A 22,855-nucleotide genomic window follows, 5' to 3' on the forward strand; every position below is an offset into this window, starting at 1 on the left:
TTTTTTTTTTTTTTTTTTTTTTTTTTTTTTTAAGCAATATTCATTATCTCTTTTGGAATCCCTGCAGCTTAAACCTTTTGATTTCTTTCTGACTTATGTTGTAAGATTTTTAAATTATATTTAAACTTCTCGTACCTAAAAGATTGTTTTGCCACCGTGTATTTGAAAAGAGGGATTTTTTTTTTGTCTCTGTGTCTTTGTATTCTGTCTGCTGAGGCCATGCACCTTCACAGCACTTTCCTTAGGAGGAAAAAATGCAAAAACCTCTAAGAGTCCTGCAAACACATCTGAACTCTTTTGTCTGGCAGTAACTTGTCTTTACAGTTGATCAGGTTAAAACAAAGTGTCTGGATCCTGCCTTTACCAAACTGCAATAGCCTTCTGGTACTCTGGGCTCAGTCTCCCTGGATTTAGCTTTTGTTCCATGGCTCTATACAGTGCTGACCAGCACCAGAGCTAAGCATGGAGAAAAACAATAAATCCTAACAAAGCTACAACAGGAAAATGTGCTGTGGAGGGGAGAGCACAATCTTGTAACTCTTTTGACTCTGTAGCCCTTAGTAGAGATGTTGATGCTCCATACTTACTGCCAAAACCTGTATCAGTTGTGGGATTCTGTTAGATGTTTTCCAAAATGCCCAAGATGTTACTGTACAGACTCTGGAATCTGGAACCTCACTTGTCCCCAGAAAAAAGATCATGGATGCTGCCTCAGATCACCTCTCATCTCAAAAGCGCTGCTGTGACTTTGGCAGAAGAAAACAGGGACAGGAGCTCTGGGCCATGAGCTGGCTTTAAGTCCTCTTGGTCCCCAAGACCCTAAGGTGTAGTCCTTGTTTTGAATAGGTTTACATTTGTGCAGTCTGAAGTGCTGACATAAGTACCTTCTCAAGCAGTATGGAATGGGGTGTGAAACCTCGAGGTCCCTTAAGGGCTGCAAGGGGAAAATGCAGACAGGCCAAATGTCTCCCCATTTTCAATGAGAATGCCCCACCAGATCATGCCTGGGCACTTCTATGCTATGGAGTTGGTACATGCCAAAATCAGGCCAAGCAGCATGCTGCAACTCACCCAGCATGGACCCAGCAGAGTGCTCCCATGCAGGGAGTTGTGACTGGTGGCTGCATGCGCAGGGTGAAGGTGATAGGGGCATTAATATTTCAATGTTTCTGGAGTTCCTGTTCATTCTTTGTGCTATTGTGACACTGAGGCTTCAGGCAGCAAAAGCAATGGATCAGCAGCTGCTTTCCAGTTGTAAAGTCAACAACAGGAATGAGAGGAGCCCCACACAGATCCTAGGGCCAGAAGGTAGCTTAATTCATTTAATCTCTAGGTATGCAGGCTGCAATCAGTGCCATAGCAACTATCTGAGCCACTCGAATGAGTTAGATGCACAGATAGCGAGCTGTTATTTATACAGTACCTCTTATTGGAAAATTTAAAAATGCCAGACACCAGTTTCATTGAGATAGGTAAACTGCATTTATTTGTTGATACAGAGGTGCCATAAAATCTCTGAATCACTGGGATGTATCTATGTGATAGAGACTGTTTGGCAACAAATAAGCAAGGCAGTTAGAGGTTCTAAGGAATAAAAGAATAAATAAAGGGGATAAAAACACATTAAATGGATGAAGAATCAGCCTTTGTGCTGAGCCAAGTTCAAACTTGGCAGCTTTATAGACCAGTTAACACAGTAATAAATGAAAGTCCAAACAATAGGAATAAATCTGGAACAAATAAAATCATGAACTCAGAAATGTTACGTATTGATTGTAAAAATAAAAACATCTTACAAATTAATTCTGTCCCTGAAGTTTACTCTAATGCATGCTTTGCTTCTGGGAAGATTCTGCATCTGAAAAAGCTATACAAAGTATACTCATAGAGCAGTACAAAGGAAAATAAGAAATATTTATCACTTGAAATAACAAGACAGAAACTTGTCTCTATGGTTTTAGCTGGTTTTCCTCTGAATCATCTTGAACTTCTAGTCAGACAGCAAAGTTAAAATAAATTATGTCATCATGCTGCAGAATATTTCTTAACCGTGTAATTCTTTCCTTTGCAGAATGCAGGTACAGAACAGCTAGCAGCCTGGCATGTCAGTATTTCCCTGGTGATCCTCAGCTTTTGCAGACTTTGTTTTAACTAAAAGGTTGAAATTATTGTTTAGAGATTAAAAAATATAATCTTTATGTGTACACTGACAGTACAGCATCCTGGTCGACTCCAAGAAAAGCATACTCTACATCTGAGAGGTAGTCTGTATCAATCTCTGAAACTTAATTATGAGAAAATACCTGCAGCTTCTAATATCGGGCTTAATTGATTTTATGACATTCAACTTCCCTGAGCAGAGCCTGTGCGAATGCAATAGGAAAGACTTTGGCCATGTAAACATTATTATTTCCTTGGCATCTGCCAGGCCCCACATGTGCTTGCTCAGCAGTAGCACAGCCATCCCAGGAGTGTTCAGATGATCACTACAGATCCTGATGGGAAAGGGGCCTGACCAGATCACTCTGTGGTTCTGGGTCCTCTGGAGGGCAGGAGCCAGGGGCCTCCCAGGTGCCACATCAGCCAAGGTCTTACTCGAGGTAAAATCTTGTCTGAGGTCAGTAGGTTGGAGTGTTCACATTTGTGAATGAGGATGACAAACTTCTGAGTTAACTTAAATTAAGAATTCATCACTTCTTCATTTAAAACTTTCCACTATAAATGGTTTCTGTCTTTACGTGGGAGTGTCAGGGCCCTTCTTAGCCTGAACGAGCTGGCGTTGAACTGCAGTGCTACAGCTCTGCTGTGGCAGGGGTGCATCGCACTGGGTTTATGGTGGTCATCTCCACCAGCGTAGATGTGGGCTACGTGTGGTCTCAAGGCCCAGCAAAATACAAGTGAATTTACTGTAACTGCCAAGAAGCACCAGGACTTATGCAGGAACGAAGCTGAATGTGCAAATAAGGCCAGTGACCAAACCTTTCCAGCAATTACGTTTAATAAGGTACTGAGTGTTATTTACAGAAAACACATCACACAGTTCCTACACATGAGATGCACACAAAGTATAAAGACAAAAGCTGCACTTGAGAACATGCTAAACAAAATAAATAAAACAATTATTTTTGCACAATGGCTACTACATAAATAAATATTCTACAACATAATGAATTAATATTTATTTACAGTCTGTTGAAAGTGCAAAACAATTGGATGAAAATTTAGATATTTGTAAATGCTTAAGACCAGAAAATACATGTTAGCCAGCCAGTATTAATCATAGCTGAAGGTTCTGATGTCCAGGAAACTATTCTCATGAAATCTGTTTGTGCATATTGTGCTCATTTTGAACCAGTCTTTTGCTACCTTTATGCTATTGATGATTTTGACAGCCTTACTAATTCATAGTGGGATTTTGTAAAAACCTGATAGTTTAAAAAAAGAAATAAAATGTAAACACAGATTAATCTAGTTACCGTTCAAAATATTTTCAGTCCTGTCAGTTTTCTGAAGTGGCCACACTGCTTGAAGTAGTAGGCAGTGTGAATAACATTAGAATTTTTTTTTAGTATCTGCTGTATTTCAAAGGGAAATTTTTAAGTATTCCCTGAATGGAATTATACCTTGGACAATTCTCCCAAACCTCTGCTCTTTCATCAGATGCTTACATACATCTCGTATTGAGATCAACAGTAACTGGGGAAGCAAAACTGTCAGTTCTTTCCTGACCTAGGCAAGAAATTATAAAACATATAATTTTTGTTAGAGAGAAAAACACTAGCTCCCTTAGAAGTGTTAGGAGCCTTATTTTTTTGTGCATTTTAAACTATTTTTCTTCTTCCCCTTTTTTAAAATTCATACAAAAATCATTTACTGCACTTTAAAATGAGTTAATAGTACACAACATGGCCACCCTTAGAGCTACAGTGCATAAATTCTTTCTCAGCCAAAGTTCTCTGACAGGCAGTACATTGTGCGTTGCCTAAGACCTTACAATACATTTTTGCTTATTTTTGTAGTGGCAGTGCAGTCGCAGAGAAAGTGAAGTTCTTAACAAGTGACCTTGACAGGATAAAAGATCATTTCTCATCATTGCCTCAAATGTTTATGCCCGACGCGGCTCTAGTCGGTGAGACATCTGTGATAAAGTTCTCTGGTTGTCAATCACATTTAATTGCCTCACATAGCTCCGAACATCCTGATGGTTCTTATTAGCTAGGGCTGCGTCAGGATCTAGTGAAAGAGAAATGATGTAGGATTGATACACTTAAATGAACAAATGCCTGAACAGAATGCATAACTCATTACAAGCTGTCACAGGAAGCACCAGATCCTGGTGAGTTAAAAAGAAAATATTTAGAAATCTCTCTCTTTGAAACCTTTCCTTCATATCTGATAGTCTTTCTGGTTACTGCCCCTACAAATTAACTTTTCCTCCCAGATATCTGTAGCTACATTTACTGGAATTGATGGCTTTGGTTACGGTTTTATACATCGCCTTACCTGTCAATAACTATAAATTCAATAACTAACTAGCATGATTTAAAGCTTCTTATTTGCTTTTGAACCAGCAGCGTTCACACTGGTTCAAAAATATATAATAGATTTAAGCCTCCTTTCATGAAAAATTCCCGTTTCTATCTCAGTATTAAATCTCTGTAATACTGTGTAACACAGTGCTTCACGGCTGTCCCATTCAAGACTCAAAGTTTACCACCTATTTACAGTATTCAGTATAACTGCACTGTAAGTACTCCTACAACAATAACGAAATACCACTAACTCCCAATTTGAGTATCTTCAGCCTCACAGTGGACAGCTTACAATTTAACGAAATGTGTGGTAGGTAACTTCACAAACTTCTCCAATAGAAAGATACTGACGCATCCACTATACAAATACACGGCAAGCAAAGGACTTAGATGCAGTACATCTAACTACTGACATTTTGTTATATCCAGTATAGTGAAAATCCATTTCAATTTCTCAATAACTCATATGTGGAGGTCTCATAGTGGAATTTCCATAGTATATGGAAATTAAAAGACATATGGCCAGAAAAAAGACTTGGGCTGGAAAAAAAGCTCCCTTGATAGTCAAGAGTTATGCTTTGATGCAGATAGAAAGAATAAAAATATATATTTTTAGACTATCTGTTCTGTTGAGAAAGAGAAGGGCTGCTGTGAGGTGAAGCAAGTGAAGCACTGAGAAATGCAGTGCCAGTGAGTCCAAACTGGGACAAGACCAGCAGAGCAAGCCTGGCTATCACACAGTGCCATCATCTCACCTGGCCCCACATAGGTTCAGATAATTATACTGACAAACGAATTTTAAATTCATCACCTTAGGCAGTTATGTCACACATAAAGTCATCTTTCTGGCCTGGTTTCCTACAGAAGCAGGGTTTATGCAAGCAAGCGTCTTGCATCTATCTGTGTGTTTCTGTCTGCTGACCTCACTTCAACTGCTTCTGAGCCCAGTGGCTAAGTTGAACCTGTTCTAATTTGAGGGCTGTGCAGAGACCTCACAGAAACTTACCTCCTTTGCATCCTTTGAAAAGAGATGGAGGAGAATGAGCTTACTAAAACTTTCACAAGGATAGTTCACCCTGAGAAACATTAGAGGATCCAAACAGGGAAGATTCCTTGGAAACCAGGCTTTTTCAATTCTCTTACACACAGATTGTAATTACTGTAGCTACTGATGGTAATGCTGACTGTGCAGATGTTGTAATACACTTACTGAAAGATTGACTTCGGCAGAACTTCACCGTCCTGACAGTGTTGGCAATCATGCGCTGGAAAGAAAAGATAGGATGCAATCAGGAAACAAGCACTGTATTTCATCATCATTTAAATGAAGCACCTAATTGTGCCTGTGTGTGAAGATATATGCCAATAAAAGAAGTCTTGTGAATGAAAATATAATTTTAAGGTTGATATTCTCATACGCAGGGTCTGATTTGCATTTACACAGGCTTTAAATGAGGAGGAGTGTAATTTACATGCACTCAGAAAGCCCCTTCCCTTACTTGGATGCTGCAAAATGTTTTAACTAAGGATGAAAATCATCTCCTTCAATATGCATTTACTTGATACCATCTTTCCATGTTAAAAAGCAAAAGAAATATCATGTGCAGTGGCTTGGAGTATGTGCACTTTTTCATTTTCAGACCATCAGCTCCTAACAGCAAAGACATTTCCAGAACAGAGTCAGCAGCTAAGCAGCTTTCGTGTTTCATATCTGTTTAAGTATGAAATGGAGCCCTCCTTGGAAATGACAGTAAAAATGATTAGATGAGAGCTACTTTCACCAATTCTCAAGCATGCTGAACTCACAGGTGGGAATGGACACGGTTAGTATTGTGGTCCTGGGCAGGTTTCATCAAACAAACAGTGTTATCTTGCACAAGTGTATCTGATCCAAATGAGAAGCAGATTCATTTTTGATGGATACTCCTACTGGCAATTCACAAAAAAGCAGAACTCACTTCAGTTCTCTTTGGCTGTGCTTGCTCTTCAGTATGCATCATTTCACTCAATAAGAAACTGTTCAATATATTTTGCTCTGATAAATCAGATGCTATTTTGCAAAAGTTTTTAAGAAGAAATGATGCTAAGTCATGAAGCAAAACATTCCAGCTTTAATTCTGGACTGCAAGATTTTAACTGACTTTTGTAATTAACAGCACTATCCACCAGTGCTGGCTAGAATTATTCTTCACAATATTAAATAAATTGAAACTTCAGCACTGAATTCCCTTCACAAGAAGGTTTTATTCATTCACTGATTTTTTGAGCCTTTATTTCAGTTTCTTTTGCTTAAATAAAGTTTAGCAGAACAGGGAAAAGTTAACCAGAGCCTAATGTTTGCTCCAGCAAACATTTTAACATCATCCAATAATCACAACAAAGTTTAGTATTTTAACATAGCACACTTTCACAAGGCTGCTTCATACCTACTAGAAATTTTACGTGAGATTCACAAGTTCTTACACAACAAAATGATATATTTGTTACTAGCAAACAGTTAACCTGTATGTTCCTCAAAATTCATACACAACTATAATCTTAAGTGAAAGAGGATAAATAAATATCAGTATCATTCCAAGAATGGGAAGCACTAATGTAAAACATTCCTTCCACACACACCAGATGAATAATTTTTGACATTTTATTGCATTGTCAAGATCCAAAATGTTATGGCTGGTGGAAATGCTTAGTGATACATATTACATTTTTGTAGACTGCACATTTTGTAATCAGATGAAATGCCATCACTCAGAAGCTGATGGAAAAAATACTTTGTAACACAAATTTACAAAAGATCATGGCAATTTGGATGAGTCTGCTTACTTTGCTTCTAAAGTCATATGGTTTTACATGTGGAAAATAGGTAGATTTCAAGTAAGAGTCACTTTCATGGTATGCTGGTTTTCATAATTCTTCAAGCCATTATTACTAAACAGATTTTCTAAGGCACTTATCTTGCAAACATTCTCATATGTGCTTAGCATTAACCATATGAATAAGCCCCATTGACTTTGATGGAACCTCCTAAATACTCAAGGGTAAGCACTCATTATAACAGTGGATTGAGACAGAACCACTGCGCATTACCGTGTTGGTTCTTCAAGTCTAACCTAATAAAAAAAAATCGAAACAACAGGAACATGAAAACAGGAATGTTTTATAACTCTGTGCTTTCATATTTGTCTCTGACAAATGTATTATTTCAAGAAGCTCTTCTCCAAAATAACTGCTTAAAGGAAAGATCATGAAGTTGGATTGGACCTGTCAACCTGATAAAGTGTCAAGAGTGTCTAACTCAAAGGAGGTGCTTTCCTAAGTACAGTTCATTCTCATGAAGATTTCTGGTGTTGCTTGATGTGCTTTCTAGTTGGACTGTCAATATATATACCCTAATTGTTAATATTGGTAAAGTTTTAAGTTTTGAAGCCTCAATTAAAAATGGGCTTTGAAGCTAGGCTGCATGCTCAGTTTTTTATTAGTTTAGCATTAAGTTTCTTCATTGAAAACTTACACTTATCAAAAAGACTGTTCTGTGAAATAATTTTACTCTTTGTTTCCTTTATGTGAGAAACATTCATAATAATTACTGGCAAGGAAAACAGAAATGACAATGAACTCCTCTGAGTTCTGGTTAAGGGCTGAACCGCCTCGTCTCCTTCAGTTGGCTGAAAGTTTTAATTTTAAGGAGTTAGTTTGCTTGTTCCTGGCGATAATCTTATTTGATCTGTGCATTCAGAAATATCCCGGCAATGACGAAACACAAAGGAGTAAAGAAGTGGGCGTTACTGCAGAAAAAAGCAGAGGAACTCTGGCCAGAAAAGAACACTGTAGCGAAACAGGGAGATTCTGGAGTATTGTACATCCTTCAAGATCTCCTTTCACATTGCTTTTTTCAAGAGCTGTTTCACTATCTAATATAAACCCAAACTCTCCTCTTTGGAAGGTGTGAATTGGACAGAAAATCAGCACATGAAGTGAATTTTCCTTTCTGAATCATGCAGATAAATTGGATTCTCTTCTTTTGAGGCAAGGAAACTGGAAACATACAGAGAAAATGGTCAAACAGAAGTTTAATTGCCAGCTCCTTTTTTTTTTTTTTTCTCTTCAGAGGATTACCTCTAGTCAATGTCTGCAAAAATAAACCTCTGTTTACTCACTGTGCTAAGAAAGACCGTTATCAGAAAGCCATACAAGACGAAATATGTATCTTTCTGAAATGAATCAACTGCATAATATAACAAGCAACTGCAACTACCAGCATGCTATATATACACAACAATACCCTTTCAAGTTTTATGCAATCTGGAATAGTGGCAGCAGGCCAGCACATTATCTTCTAATCCATTCCCAACCAAGGTTTTAAAATGTTATACATATTCATACATGCCATAGAAAACTAGTAAGGGCTTTAGTCACACACTTTTTGCATAATCTTTATGTTCCAAAAATGAAAGAATGTTTGCCCTTTTTTGCATAAGGATCAGAGTGAGAATTCCCTTTTGTTCATCTCCACAAAACCTGAAAACCAATATGCACGGATTCTCTAATCCTCATTTCACACCTGAAGGGTGAAGAAGTTTGACAAAAAGAAGAATCATTGACCAGCATCATGGCACTGCCTTGAGCTGTCACGGCAGGTCAACGGTTTCAGAGCACTTTTGTGACTTCTGCTCCCTCTACAGGTGCCATTTCTGAGATGCTGCGCAGTCATGCTTCATGGAGATTGTGCCAGGGAAAGTTCAGGCTGTCTGATGGTTTGAGAAATGACATCAGTAAAGTTCCTAAATAACTGCATCTTCCTTCTCTCTATGAATACAAAATTCATTAATGGCAGTTAGAGAGCAGGACTGTACAACCAAGATGGGGACAAAATTGTGCAGTCAAGAAGATAAAGAAAAATTGTATGAAGCATTGCCTGTCTCTAAGGAGAATCACAGATATATTACTACGTCCATATTAGTGCCTTACAGGTTGCAAGTTGTCCCACTTTTGTTGATATTATACAGTTTGTAGGAACTAAAACATCTAGCAGCTTTTTGGGGGGCTCTTCTTCATGTGAAAAGAGGGTCATTAATGGAACTAAAAGACAAATGTGTATTCCAGATCATAAATTGTTTGCTATCTATGAATATCTTTTATCATACTTTCACCTGCTTACAGATCTTCAACCTGCCAAACTACAACTGCAGCATTCAGAAAATTTTACAAGCCTATTCATTCCTCGGTCCTCTATGACAACAGATCTTTCAGTTTGTACAGATATGTGCCTTATAAAGCAGCACTTATTACTAAGTGGGGAAAAGATGCAGGTAGTTTTTACCACACAAGGTCAAAGAGAATGTGGAAGGCACATCTAAGCAACACTTGTCTATATCAGCTTTTTACAGTGAGATAGTTAGAAGAACTTCAGTATTGCTCTAAAACAATGTCTTTTTTGGTACTGAAGACAAATCTTTTACAAAACACTTATACTACTAATAGCAGAAATTTATTTTGTCTACTTACTTACAAAAGCCAGTTTCAGGCTGGATTTTAAGGGCAAATTCTCATTTCTTCCATATTCCTGCCTCCTTCATGAAACAAAGTGACATGGCAAAAAGCATAGCAAATACAAAAAGTGTTCATATTTCTGAGGCATTAAATATTGCTTGCCCACATCACGTACAGATTACCTGGATCAGCTTACAAACTTCCCTGCTTGCACATAACTATGGCTCTATCACACATTGCTTTCTCTTCCCTGGTTTACCTTCCCTATCTCCTGTTCATCACAGCCACTCCTAGCTAAGAGATTTCCATGGGGGTCAGGAGATGGGCAAGGGGAAGAAGGAGCAGGGAGTCACAAAGATAGCAGCAGGTAAAAGTTGGTGATGCTCTGTGGAGCAATGTCCCCTCAACATTGCCTCTGAAAAGACTGATTCACAGAGAACTGCAGCAGGAAAAATTGCACTTAGTTCCTTTCCCTTCTAGTCTGACTTTCTAAAAATAAGCAAACAAATTAGGCTTATGTGTTTAACATCAATCTGTTTTCCCCTCTTCCTCTGAGTAATTTTGTCAAATTTGAGAAAAAGCCCAAAGTTTCAATCATAAGGAAGTTCCTACCAATTTTCTGTGAAAACACAGAGCTATGGAGAAGGATCACATAAAGGGCCTCTTCTGTCCCCTTTAGGGAAAAGGCTGTAAGTTCCTATGTTATGACAAAAGCCTATTCGTGCAGAATTCCGCAGCCATGAAGAAAGCACACAAGCCCCAGCCTCGAGGAAAGCTCCAAGCAGAGCTCAGGCAGCCATGGTGCAAAAACTCTGAGGAAACCGGGCCTCACAATTTCTGGCACTGACAGAATTCCTGGCTCAGACACTGCCTGACAGCTCCTGTATGTTTCAAGATGCATCGTTTAATATAAACAACAGCAGGAACATCAGGAAACATAAAAGATTTAAAGGAAGCTTCAGTTTCAGCTGAAGGTTGCCACCAGATCAAACTTCTGCTTTTGGCTGCCAGTTACAGGAATAAAGTTGTCAGCAGCACATCAGCTGTCGGGATCAGATCTCTGTGGTGAGAATGCAGATACAATGCCCTCGGCTGTTCTCAGTTTCATCACTACTTACACAAGAAACGGAGAGACCAATCTCCTACAGCAGAAAATGGCACCACCAGTGGGAACTACCTGGACATTTTTATTCATAAATTTAAGCAAGCGTCGAAGTTAAGTTCAAGGGAAATCATTTTGCAAAAAATGAAGATGTTTTAGACAGATCAGTAATAGAATGGTTCCTAGCAACGTTTAGAGATACCTCCATTTGGAGCAGAATAACATGCACTAGAACAAACATGCAGAAATGACAAATAGCAGGTCATAATTCCTGTGATGAAATCCGGTTTCTACTTTTCTCCTGAAAAGAGTAGAATAACATCACAGAACTACTTTGATTTTATACTTGATAAAGAGTATCTTTATCTGCGAGTTATCTGACTGAATGGTCTTGTCTTGTCTTGTCTTCACTAGTTAATAGCTGGCAATTATTTGTGGATATGATTGTTGTAAGCTTAACATAAGTAGGTGGTAGTGACTGAGTTTTAACAGTAGGTCTTTTTTTGCTTGACCTGATGGCACAGGCAAAAATCTAAGAACTGCCAGGCTCACATTAGGATTTGAATGAGTTATGTTAGTGCAATCCAGATACATGCTGTTTTGAAGAACTAAGTGTTGAGAGAAGCAATAGACACATGCAGAATAGCCAGTAGAGAGCAGTAAAAAAGCACAATATACACCTGTAGTAAGGCCTGGAGAAAAAGAAGAAAGAGCCTTTAGGTACAGTACTAACTAAAAAAAGGCTTAGAGGTCTGAGCAAGGAGAACATTCCTTGCCCTCATGTGTGGAGGAGCATGAGATATTTTAATTCTTTGAAAAATAAACGGCATCAAAAATAAAACAACTGAACTTCAGTTTCCTCTCCTAAGTGAAATAGTTGAAGCTCAGATTACTGATCAAAACAGGTAATACTGTATTCATTCAGTATAAAATTTTGTTTCAAACCTTTGGGTGCTACTAGTAAAACCACGTTCTGATTTGTTTCTTGTTCTACTTTCAAGATAAAGGTATGTGCAGATATGAGTGAGAAGGGCAGATCTGCAGCAGCCTACATATAGGTCAGTTTAAGTTTAAGTTTCACTCTTGGCCCTGGGACATGTAAGTAGGCCAAGCAAGGTAGAGAACCAGTGATTTAGATGGTTCTAACAATACCGTTACCATCCCCATCGTTTGGTGGGGCTCCAGTCAAGTCTGAGATCCCTTTGTATTACCACAAATACTTCTCATCTACACTTATTTATATTTATCTGTCTAACAAGAACAGGCAGTCTAGGAAATTCCTTCCTTAGGAAGGAATTGTTAACAGCGTCTGCATATGCAATTACATATTTCATTACTGAAAAGTGAGGTCAGGCCCTTACGCAGGCATTAGTACAACCATTTACACACATGAGAGTCTCAGCTAAGTAGAATGGCATTTCCACCCTAGGACTCATTGATAATCACTTTTCTATGAAGCTTTCTAAAGAGCTGAAAGTTCTCATTTTTTTTTCCATTTGGAAAAAGATCACAGCTCACAAAGCTCCTCAGGAGTGCAGTGGATGTGGTTGCTGTAGTACTTAGAACAAGTAGACACAGGTGCCACAGTAGATAGGTACAGTCTAGCACTGCTGAATGGAGTTTAACTGCAGACAGAGAAAGTCAAGGTTTGGTTTTGCAAGGTTTGGTTGCTCGTAGTTGAGCATGGCTAACACTGGGACTCAGATCTATGTGCCATTAATCACATTAATTGAGAATGTGGCCTTATTAGCCAAGAAAATTTCTTCTCACTACTGAGAAACTTGAGTTTCAGTCAAGATCTCTCCTATGCGTGCCTGCAGTTTTTGATAGTGTTTGAAATGATGAGAGCTTGGGTGCAGAATTTAAAATAAATAAAATTTAAAAAAATAAATCAAACCTATTGTCACTGATCTCTTTCCAATAAGAAAGCAAACAAGTCATAGAAAACTCTTTCCACTTCTTAAAGTGGAAATAAGATGTACATGTTCTGTATTAAAGCTCCTTTCACTCTCCGAGGAGCAATGCAGAACTGCCCCAGCCCGAGGCAGTTCAGTCTTGTTTGAAGGAACAGCAGTTAAATCACAGCATGGTCTCAAACTGGCTGTTAAAAGCCGCCTCTAACAGCTCTGCTTCCCGTCACTGCTGCTGCCTCTCCTAGGAAACATTCTGGCTGTGCACGGCTCAGTGGGCAGTTTCTTTTCTACCTCCATGAGGTTTTCCAGAAATACAGAAGGGCACAGGCTCTGTGCACAATGCACTGTTGTTGCCAGCTCTAGGAGCTGCCTTCCCTTCCTCTGGCTCTAGAAGTCATTGCTGCAAAATTCACTCTTGAAGAGGAGAATAAGAAGGCTTTTTTTTTTTTTTTTTTTTAAATTTTCATCCCACAACCATCATTTCAAAATGTAATACATACCATCTTTTCGAAGTTTACTAGATTGTCGGTGAGTGTCTTATTTCCCTCATGAGTGAACGTCATGTCTGTATGGGAATAAAAGACACATTAAAGCCCATAACTGAATCATGGCATACAGAAACAATGGAACAGAAACAAAACAACAGAACGTTTTATCTATTTCTTACAACAATCAAAGCAGCTGTAAAAGTAAAACATTTAGGCTTTCATTTACAGCATTTCTGAGGCTAGTAAAATTGAGGTATAATATTCAGATGCACCAAAGCATTTTTTTCCTGACTCTGTGTCACACTTTTTGTAACAGAAAAAGATCATACCCCACACTGAGATTGATTTTTGCTTTTTCTTGCTGCTTTTTACTCTGACTCTTCAAATATTTGACAAATAGCTTTCAAGTTAATAGTTCTGGTAGCATACAAGCTTACCTTTTATAAGTAGAGGCATGAAAGGAATTATTGGAGGATCCAATTTAGCTACTGTCAGTCTGTAGGCCCTATGGTTTCTTGATGGATCCTTAAGAAAAAAATAAAATAATTAGTAATATGTATTATTACATGTATTAAGACACTGTATGCATTCATTTAGATGCCATGGCATTTATTAAAATCGCTCTTTTCTCGTGTGGCTTTAAAAGTGCATCTGCAAGCTAAGCCTTTTATCATTTTCCCATTCCATTTACATGCTGAATACAAACATTTTTCATGCCAAATAGCAAGGGAAGAGGTGATTATGAAAAAATTGTTTATAAAAGGACTGAAGATTTTACCTCCTCCATTGCAGCTGCAGAGCCAGTATTGCATATGCTGTAACATTAAATGCATTGCCTGGAAAAATCCAGGTTGTAAAATATAATTTCCCACATGTGCTATCGGAAAACATGCAATAAAGCTTTTCAGAGTTTCTCAGTTTAACTTTGAGTGATACATACGTTCTCTCAGAGTAGGTTCCTAAGAGTATAATTTATTAGTCATACATACTTGTTTTAGCAGCTCTAAAATGGGATCATAAAATTCTTAAAGTCAAACAAGGGCATATAAAATGTTCTGAATCAAGGAATTCAAATCAGTTACTCAGAAACTGAATTAGCTCAGATTGTGCACAGAATAAGGGATCTATTGCTATTCACCATTAAGCTTTCAAATTCTGCATAGATCTTCTTGAACTTGCTTGGAAGTTTCTGTTAATGAAAAACAAAAATAGCAAACCTTAATTAAATCCAATTAGTACAGTAATTTTACTGTAAATGCTAGTTCCTTCTACAACGCCCTAAGTCAGGAAAGTGCTCTTTTTGCCAGATATTTCTAACAATGTGCTAATCTAAAATACAACATGTCTCCTAGCAACCGGATTATAAATAGAGACGGGACCAGCCATGAAACCTGCATCCTGATCTAAATCCCAACTTGAATGTACTCCTATGGGATGTTTAGATTCAGATTTTTGTTTGGTTTACATTGCCATCACTGAATTCAGAATGGAAGTGGAAGTTTAGTGAGTGGCTTCAGGACGTTCCCCACTACAGTCTATCACAAAATATAAATTAAACACAGCTTGTGAAGGGGTGGCTCAGCTTCATCATTCATACCTACAAGGAACTGCCCTCACAACATTCAAGTCCATCCCTAGGCATTTCCAGAAGGTTTTCTGGTCATGACAATACATCAGCATTCTCGATGTGCCCAGCAGCCTCTAGTGCTTTCTAGGCCATAAGATAATGAATAGATTTTAGCTCACAGTACCGACACTAATAAATGTGGCCAGTTGGTTGCACAGCAAATAGGATGAAATGGCTGTTAGTAAATATTTTTCCCTCTCATACTATTATATATATAGTATACTATACTAGTAATAGACATATTAAACGATATTTTTCTATAAAGACAATAAGATGTGTTATAAATTATTCAGAAATCAGAGTGACTTTTAATGCACACTCAGACAATGTCAGCTTTCTCGTTTTGATAAACTAATATTGGCAACGAGCAACATTTAAAGATTATGAGACTTTATGGTGCAGAGATGATTTTTTTTAGTACTTTCTACATTTGGAGTGCGTGCCCTAGCAAGATATTTACAGTGTGCCACAGCAAGGGCCTAATTTTTAATGATGTGTGTGAACAACTGTCTGCCTCGTTTGCATATGCATGCAGATTAGGTATTTGTGAAATAAGTGGTATAATTGGACATTTGCACCTGCAAATATCTAATTTGTGCGTGCAACTAATGTAAATGCATGACAATACAGCAAAAATCAGGTCTTTATACGTTTGTTTTTTAGCATAATCTGTACACATGTAAGATTTAAACATCAAGCTGCAGAGATTCTCCTGGCAAACTGACTGACCGCCCTACACAACCACTTGATAACGTTTCCTGAGCTCAGGTTCACTAATGCTAACAGACGTGTGTCCCCCACAGCTCAGAACCTGCATCCGCTTCATACTGCTGAGGTAACTCCAGGTACCTCTTCTGTCTTCATACTGCCTTGGCTCTCCCAACTACCCCTCTCTCTACCCACAAATGAAAGTTCATTATTTTTTGAAACTGATCTGCAAATCTTTGATTTCAGCACTGATTCTATATACTACTTTCAACATGTACTACTGCAGATTAAGCTGGTGCTTTCTCAGACATGTTAGTCTAAATTCCTTTTTTAGGTGTTCAAATTCTGGTCTCAGTTGCATCGTGCCAACTATTTCCATTTCTAATGAAGGAAGTACATGCACATTCAAATCTGCACTGCTTTTGACAACCAGAATGTTCCTAGTGGTTACACATGCTTACTGTCTCATCCTGCTGGACGCTGCCCTTTCTAGATGCTCACAAAGAAAAGAACAAAGCCACAGAAACAAGTGGAAGCTCTGAGAGTGCAGATCAAATTGACAGTAATCAAGCGGACATACCAGAGAGAAAACAGAATCCATATGTTATTAGGGTAGCAGAGTCCATATAGGGATCAGAAAATAATATGTGCAAATAGAGGATGGATTTTAGAGAACAACATGTGAGTGAACTCAACAAATGGCTAGTTAAGGCAACGAGGGGATGGGCTGATGTAAGAGGCTGCACTGCTTATCCTGTTGGATGATTTAGTTACTAAAACTGGTGCTGTCACACTTGTTAACTGATTGTGAGCACTGAGCACACCTACAGGTATACTGCCTTATCAGTAAAAATTATTACCCTAAGTTAAAGGCTTCTGCTCAGGACCTGAATTATTAGATCTAGTATTTCCTATAATAAAGTCGTAACATGTTTTTGCTAACTAAAAGCAGGCATACCAGTCAAACTTCTTGGAAATGGGCTGTAGCTACAACTTACCTCCCATGTCAGTGAAAGACGGCTCACGGCAACATTACTCAGTCCCATAATAATAGCGAAAAAGGAATTCAGATTTTTGTATTCTTTACAGCTGAAACACAAAGTTTTAAGTTGTAAGCATCAGTAGGAACAGAAGTACACAAGACAAACTGAAGGGAGCTAAGCCAGAAACCCAACATAACCTGACAGGAGCTTTGCAGCTCTGACCAGCAATGCACCATTACCCTGCTATGGCATTAATTCACTGTGAGACTTCTTTACTCTCCCTCTTAAAACAACCTCCTGCTCCTACTTCACTGTGTGCCAGCATCTGCAAGACATTAAAGGAGTATTTGAAGTTCCTTCCCATCCAGAAGGACAGTATCGGATCTGGGCTCAACCCAGACCCCAGAAATACCAGTGGAAGCAACTGCTTTAGAATCCCATTTGCAGAAGAACTTGCTGACAGCTTCCAAAAACAGCTATGAATGCTGGAGGCTGTCCCTAGAAGATCTTCCTTGCAGTTTACAAGGGCACTGTGTCTTTTTAAAGAGAAGACCAGCTGTCTAGAGATGCTTGTGTGTCAATGATTTCTTGCTGTGTATGGCTTCTAAATAGTACTTGTATATTCTGGAACTTTTTAGGATGCTTCAGGCAAAGAACTACCATTTGCTACCAGCATCATTAATGAGGTCCGAGGCAGTAGGAGCTCTAGGTCAACCTTTATCCCTAATGCAATGGAGAATTGTTGTTACCAGTCAGAAAAGATGGAAAACGTAACTTATGTAATTATGTATTATGTAATTATGGAAGATTCAGTACACCATATGCAGGAGTCGGCACAGTCAAGCTCTGACAGGAGAAGCTCAAACAGTTCCTTGACTATGACTGCACTGCATGCACTGCATGGCTCATTTACTCAGTGGGGACAGAAGACAGAGAATAAAGCCACACAAATCTGCATCTTACAAGGTTCCTGCAAATAACTTGCTGTTTTCCACAACTAATTCCCAAAATCTGATTTCAGAATCTCAGTCTCTGCTTCTTTTGCTGTTTTCGAAGAAAGCTTCCACAAGATTTAACCTACATTTCTCAGATGGTTTGAGAATTTCAATTAACTACTGACACTCTTAGCTCCTCTGAGGCATCCTCAGCTCCACATAAAATTAGTATAATCATCAAACGCTACTGTCTGACTCTATAAATGCCACATGAGCTCTGCTCTTTCTGTCCCCCTGTTTCACCAGACTTGATATATTGAAGAGGTGAGTCCTTTAGATCTGGACCTCACTTGTGTCTACCCAGTGTGAGCACTGAGCATATGAAAAAATCTCTCCCCACCTGATGGTCTGCCTGTAGGAGACTGCTGCACACTCACAGCATCAGGCAGAGCTGCTTATACAAATTCTCCCACATCAGATTAGGGACAGCCAAGTAAGATTGGTGAAGATAAGCTGAAATGCTAAAGCTACTCCAAATTATTGTGACTAGAGCAAGTTAGGGAGTGCCTTGTTAGTGGATCTGAGGAGAAATAAGGATGAAAAGCAACCAGGATAGGTTGTTGGTGATAAGCTCTTCCCTAAGCACAACTAAATCCAGAAACGGAGATCTGTCTGCAGTTTGTGATGCTGAGAATAAATTCTGGCATAATAAAAATAATTAGTAGCACACATCAGTAGTGCTCAAATGCAGGCAGCTGCAAATCTGCAATATACAATTTGAATTTATCTTTCATTTTAAAAAGGAAAGTTTGCTAAATATCCTGCTAAGCAGTGCCATTTGACTAAGACCCTAGAATCAATCTAGGTTTAAGATTCTGTGTACCAAACGTTCTGTAAATTCTGCGGGCTCTACACTGAATAGTTTAGATCCAAATAGAGGAACACTGTAATGAGAAACAGTGCAGTGTGGCACCACTGGCAGTGGTGCATATGTTCTGCCTGCAAAATGTCAGTAAATGGATTCTCCACAAGCACCATGGTGTGTTTGGAGCAGAGGTTCCTCAGCCTCCCAGAAATGACTGTATTGGAAACATCTTTGCATTACTACAAATTGTCAACATGTATATAAACAAACATGTGCTCTTGTCTCCAGCACAAGTATGTTTAAAACTTCTCAGTACTTACATAAGCAGATTTATCTTATTATCTCTACACACACACATACACTTCAAAAATTTCTTAGAGGCTCCTTGGGCTTATAATACATGCATGTGTAGGGAAAGAACATTTTTCAAAAACTAGGTGAAAGTGTCTGAGTGTAGTGATGCACAGGAAAGTTTCTAAATAGCCTGTGGGTGTATCTGCAAAGAGGAAATGCATACAGTGTCTGTGGCTATCCACAAAAGTTTGTGCAAGTACTTCCTAGAAGGCCTTTCAAATGCAGTTACTGTGGGAAGAACTCACTACAGGAAACATGGTTTGCTTCTTCTCATTGTTTCAAAGTTTGATCCTACAATGGCTGGAGGGAAAAGATGAACCTGGTAACCTCCACATCCTTTCCCAGCAGATGCAAAGGCAACAACAGCTTCTGGAACTGACAGCATGTGTGCACAGCACTGGGAGCCAGGGCTTGGCACCAGGCAATACACAGCACAGGGTGTGCTAGGGGCAGATGTAGAGCAATGTGCCTCCTGCAATGGTATCTGGGCCCCCTGTCACAGAATCGAAACAGGGCTCTCAACAACTGCTATCTTTGAAAATTGGTATATGCATGGCATCTTGTTACCACCTGCCATGCAAGATGAGTTGTGCAGCACTGAACTGCACCAGACACTTTTCTAATGAGCCTTTTAGTTCCAGGTAGGGTAAAGGTCTCAAGGGTCTTTGCAAGCAAAACTTCCTTACAGATCTTGCCTGGAGGCCTAGGCCCCCACCTGCTGATTCAGTTTCTTGGCTTTCTCTCCCCTCAGACTCGGGTGCAGTGTTTGTCTCAGGCATGCTATAGCACTTGTTACTACAGCAGCCCCGCGCCGGGGGCAGGAGCCTGGCAGAACTTCCCAGTGCCTTTCCCACCCTGCAATCAGTCCTGCCTGCTCCGTCTGTGCTTCGGCAGATCTTGTGCTTTGGCTTTCTCTGCATCCAGGAGACAAAGAGGACTCGACAGAGCAAGCCACTTTTAGCTATTTATTTTTAGCATTGTAGTGATACCAGAAACATGGAAGTAAACAGGAGGTTGTCAAGCTGTTGTAAATAGCATAGGGCTAACCTCATGACACTGAGGAACTCACTGGCTAGGGCGGCTTATTAAGGAGATATTTAACTGTATTTTTCAGGTACTCGATTTCAAGTGTTTATGGAAATGACTATTGTATCTCAATTTCCCATATTTCACCATTTCCCTGCTACATGCCTCTGAGCTCAGCAGAGGCCCCAGCTCCCTGTGCTGTGTGCGGCTGCCACTGCCCTCTCCCGGCTGCAGGATCATGGAATATGCAGCACGCTTATTTTTAGAAGCTAAAGAGGTAAATGCTGTTCACTGTTCTGCACAGAAACCGGATCCTGCATGCACACTGCCAGATTTTGAAAATCTTCATCTTCTTGGAACCCGCAGCCTCCAGAGGGCCTGAAGCAAGTCCCAGGAAGGAAGCAGCACTGAGGAGCAGGGCTCAGCCCGCAGCAGAGCAGGATGCTGAGCCATAGTTTTGATGTGAACACTGATTTCAGCCATGTGGAATCACGAACTGTGAGGACAGAGACATCACAGCTGTAATTTCTTCACACTACTTCACCAAGGAGTGCAACATATGTTAAAATTCATGGTTTACCAACAACTAAGGACTGCTTTGTTCCGTAACACTGCTTAAAGTCTCCACTAACAACACCCAAAGTCTCAGACAGATGCTAAGAACAGCAGCTCCTCACTGCATGCCTCAGTGAACTTAGTTCAGACAGTGAATGACAGGTGAGAAGTGTAATAAACATATTGCAAAGTGCAAAGGAAGAAGGTAAAAGTGATCACCACCTGCAGCTGCACAAGCCTCATCATCTCAATACTATATCCTTCACTAAAATTAGTTTTTCCTAATGTGCTTAAGGGTAAATGATGGATTCTCTTCGGGAGCTAAAGTATATATTTACTCACAAACTCGATGTGAAAGCATAGCCCTAAAAATCCAGAGATTTTCATAAATAAAAGATCAATGAAGAGTAAGACAGAAATATGTATACCACTTCTATACCACACGGTAAGGAAACAGAATTACTGAATAAAAACGTTTTAACCTCTGAACGCGTGGCTTCTTGGAAACAAAAACAAACAAACAGAAAAAGGACAGTAGCAACAAATTTACTATATTCAGCCTCATTTCCAGCTCATAGATGATTGTGTACTTACTGGGCAGCAATCTTAATATATTTCTTCAGTAGCTGCACACGCTTGCTGAGTTGAGAGCAAAGACAAATCTCAGTGACCACCCAGAACTGAATTTCGTTAAATCTTCTTAAAAATAAATCCAGATTTGCTGTGGTCTTTTTGAAATTGTGCCTTCCAAAAGTGTGATAGATCAGTTCCAGCTAGGAAAAAGAAAAGCGTTTGGGATTAGTTTTTTTCTTAGAAATCTTATACTTTGGACAGTGGAAAGAAGGTAAAAACAGTAACCAGGTAGGTATCTACTTCCTACACTAGCCTGAAACTTGCTCTGCAGTTTACATTCATTGTTGCACGAATTACAAGAACTTTGGTTCCAATCCAACAGTCAATAGCTGAAGCATACTAAAAGCGTAACTATAGATTATGCATAAATAGCTTAATATCTTGAATAAAATGCACTTAAACAGCATGTGTTTGGGGGAATTTTTATAGAAAAGATGCAAAGATAAAATCAGACAAAGAATGCCTCGTGCTTTCAAAACTTGTAGGCAGTATTTTTGAAAATCAAGATCAGAGATTTGCAGGTACTGAACATACCTACCATACAACGCACCAATTAAACATTTCCTGACAGATTCTAAATCTGAATAGATAGACTTTTTTTACCTCATGCACACAGTTGAAGAGCTCCCAGTCATAAATTGTCATCTGATGTGCGAGGTCTTTGGAGCTCATCAGCTCAAATGTTCCAACCGTACCAACTGATGGTCCCTCTTGTTCTGGTAACGGTGTCTACAAACAGAAAAAATATTTTAGAAATGCTAAATTACATGATTGGAGCTTTTCTTCCATAACGTTTCTGTTTGTTTGTTTTCAGTGTGACCATTTCCCTGCACCTGCTTCTAATAGGAAAGCTGAAATTTGCTGTTTTGCACAGGCTGGCATTAGGAAAAGAGAAGTCCTATGCAAAAATAAAAAACCACTATGCAGAGGATGCTGAGTGAAATTCTAAAATTACTTCAGAGGTACTGTAAGGAAGTAAGAGAGACTGTTGTCAGTATGTTATTATTAGCATTGTTCTAGAATTTGAAGCCAGAAATAATGTGCGTTTTGCTCCTTAAGCATGCTTATTTGTTTAGGAGCATAGGTCTGTTCACAAAGCTTTTGTTATCAATTTCCTCTTTCACATACACAAACAACTGAGTCACAAAGCACAAGCCAGATACTTCTGTAAATTACTGACCATACCAATGAGAATTATTACACCCACCATATTTCAGACATCTGCAGTGATTGCAAGATCTTCTGCTCATTTATGTGAGGCATTTAAAACATGCTCATACTTTCTCTTTGTCAGTACCACGATGCACTATTACCTGATTGCAAAACTCCTCATTACGGTAATGAAAATTATAAACATGCGGTCTTATAAGAAAGAATTCTTTAAGAAAGAATTCTTTATACCGTTCAAGTATAAAGTATTTTCGAAAGACAATTCCATACCATCCAATAAAAGTAATGTGATCTACGGTGTTGCACATAAGTAGATCTTACACTGAAGAGATTTAAAACATGGCTTGAGATCAAGGCACTTTTGAATTAACCTGCTGTATATATTAAGGTCAACAGATTTGAGCCAGCCCCGGCTAAACACTAACAAACAATCTTGCAAGTTCACATGCATTCTGAAATTTCCATTGGGAAAAC

The 22,855-nt window shown here is 39.0% G+C and overlaps 1 protein-coding gene across 4 annotated transcripts in view; it reads right to left on the reverse strand.

Moving 5' to 3' along the window:
* Positions 1 to 2,952: 2,952 nt before the first annotated feature.
* RAPGEF4 (Rap guanine nucleotide exchange factor 4) overlaps positions 2,953 to 22,855 on the reverse strand; it is a 142,966-nt gene continuing 123,063 nt past the window's right edge. For all 4 annotated transcript variants that reach the window (XM_042822544.1, XM_042822542.1, XM_042822540.1 and 1 more), the window contains 8 exons: positions 21,815 to 21,940; positions 21,173 to 21,351; positions 16,859 to 16,949; positions 14,664 to 14,714; positions 13,963 to 14,050; positions 13,538 to 13,602; positions 5,743 to 5,797; positions 2,953 to 4,233 (listed from right to left, as the gene is read on the reverse strand). In XM_042822544.1, the coding sequence (XP_042678478.1) occupies positions 4,106 to 4,233; positions 5,743 to 5,797; positions 13,538 to 13,602; positions 13,963 to 14,050; positions 14,664 to 14,714; positions 16,859 to 16,949; positions 21,173 to 21,351; positions 21,815 to 21,940 (783 nt within the window). In that variant the 3' untranslated portion in view covers positions 2,953 to 4,105. The remainder of the gene's footprint in view (positions 4,234 to 5,742; positions 5,798 to 13,537; positions 13,603 to 13,962; positions 14,051 to 14,663; positions 14,715 to 16,858; positions 16,950 to 21,172; positions 21,352 to 21,814; positions 21,941 to 22,855) is intronic.

Source organism: Centrocercus urophasianus, unplaced genomic scaffold, assembly GCF_019232065.1.
Source record: "Centrocercus urophasianus isolate 14NV4802_14NV808 unplaced genomic scaffold, USGS_Curo_1.0 seq_20, whole genome shotgun sequence".
In the NCBI taxonomy this organism is placed as follows: Eukaryota; Metazoa; Chordata; class Aves; order Galliformes; family Phasianidae; genus Centrocercus; species Centrocercus urophasianus.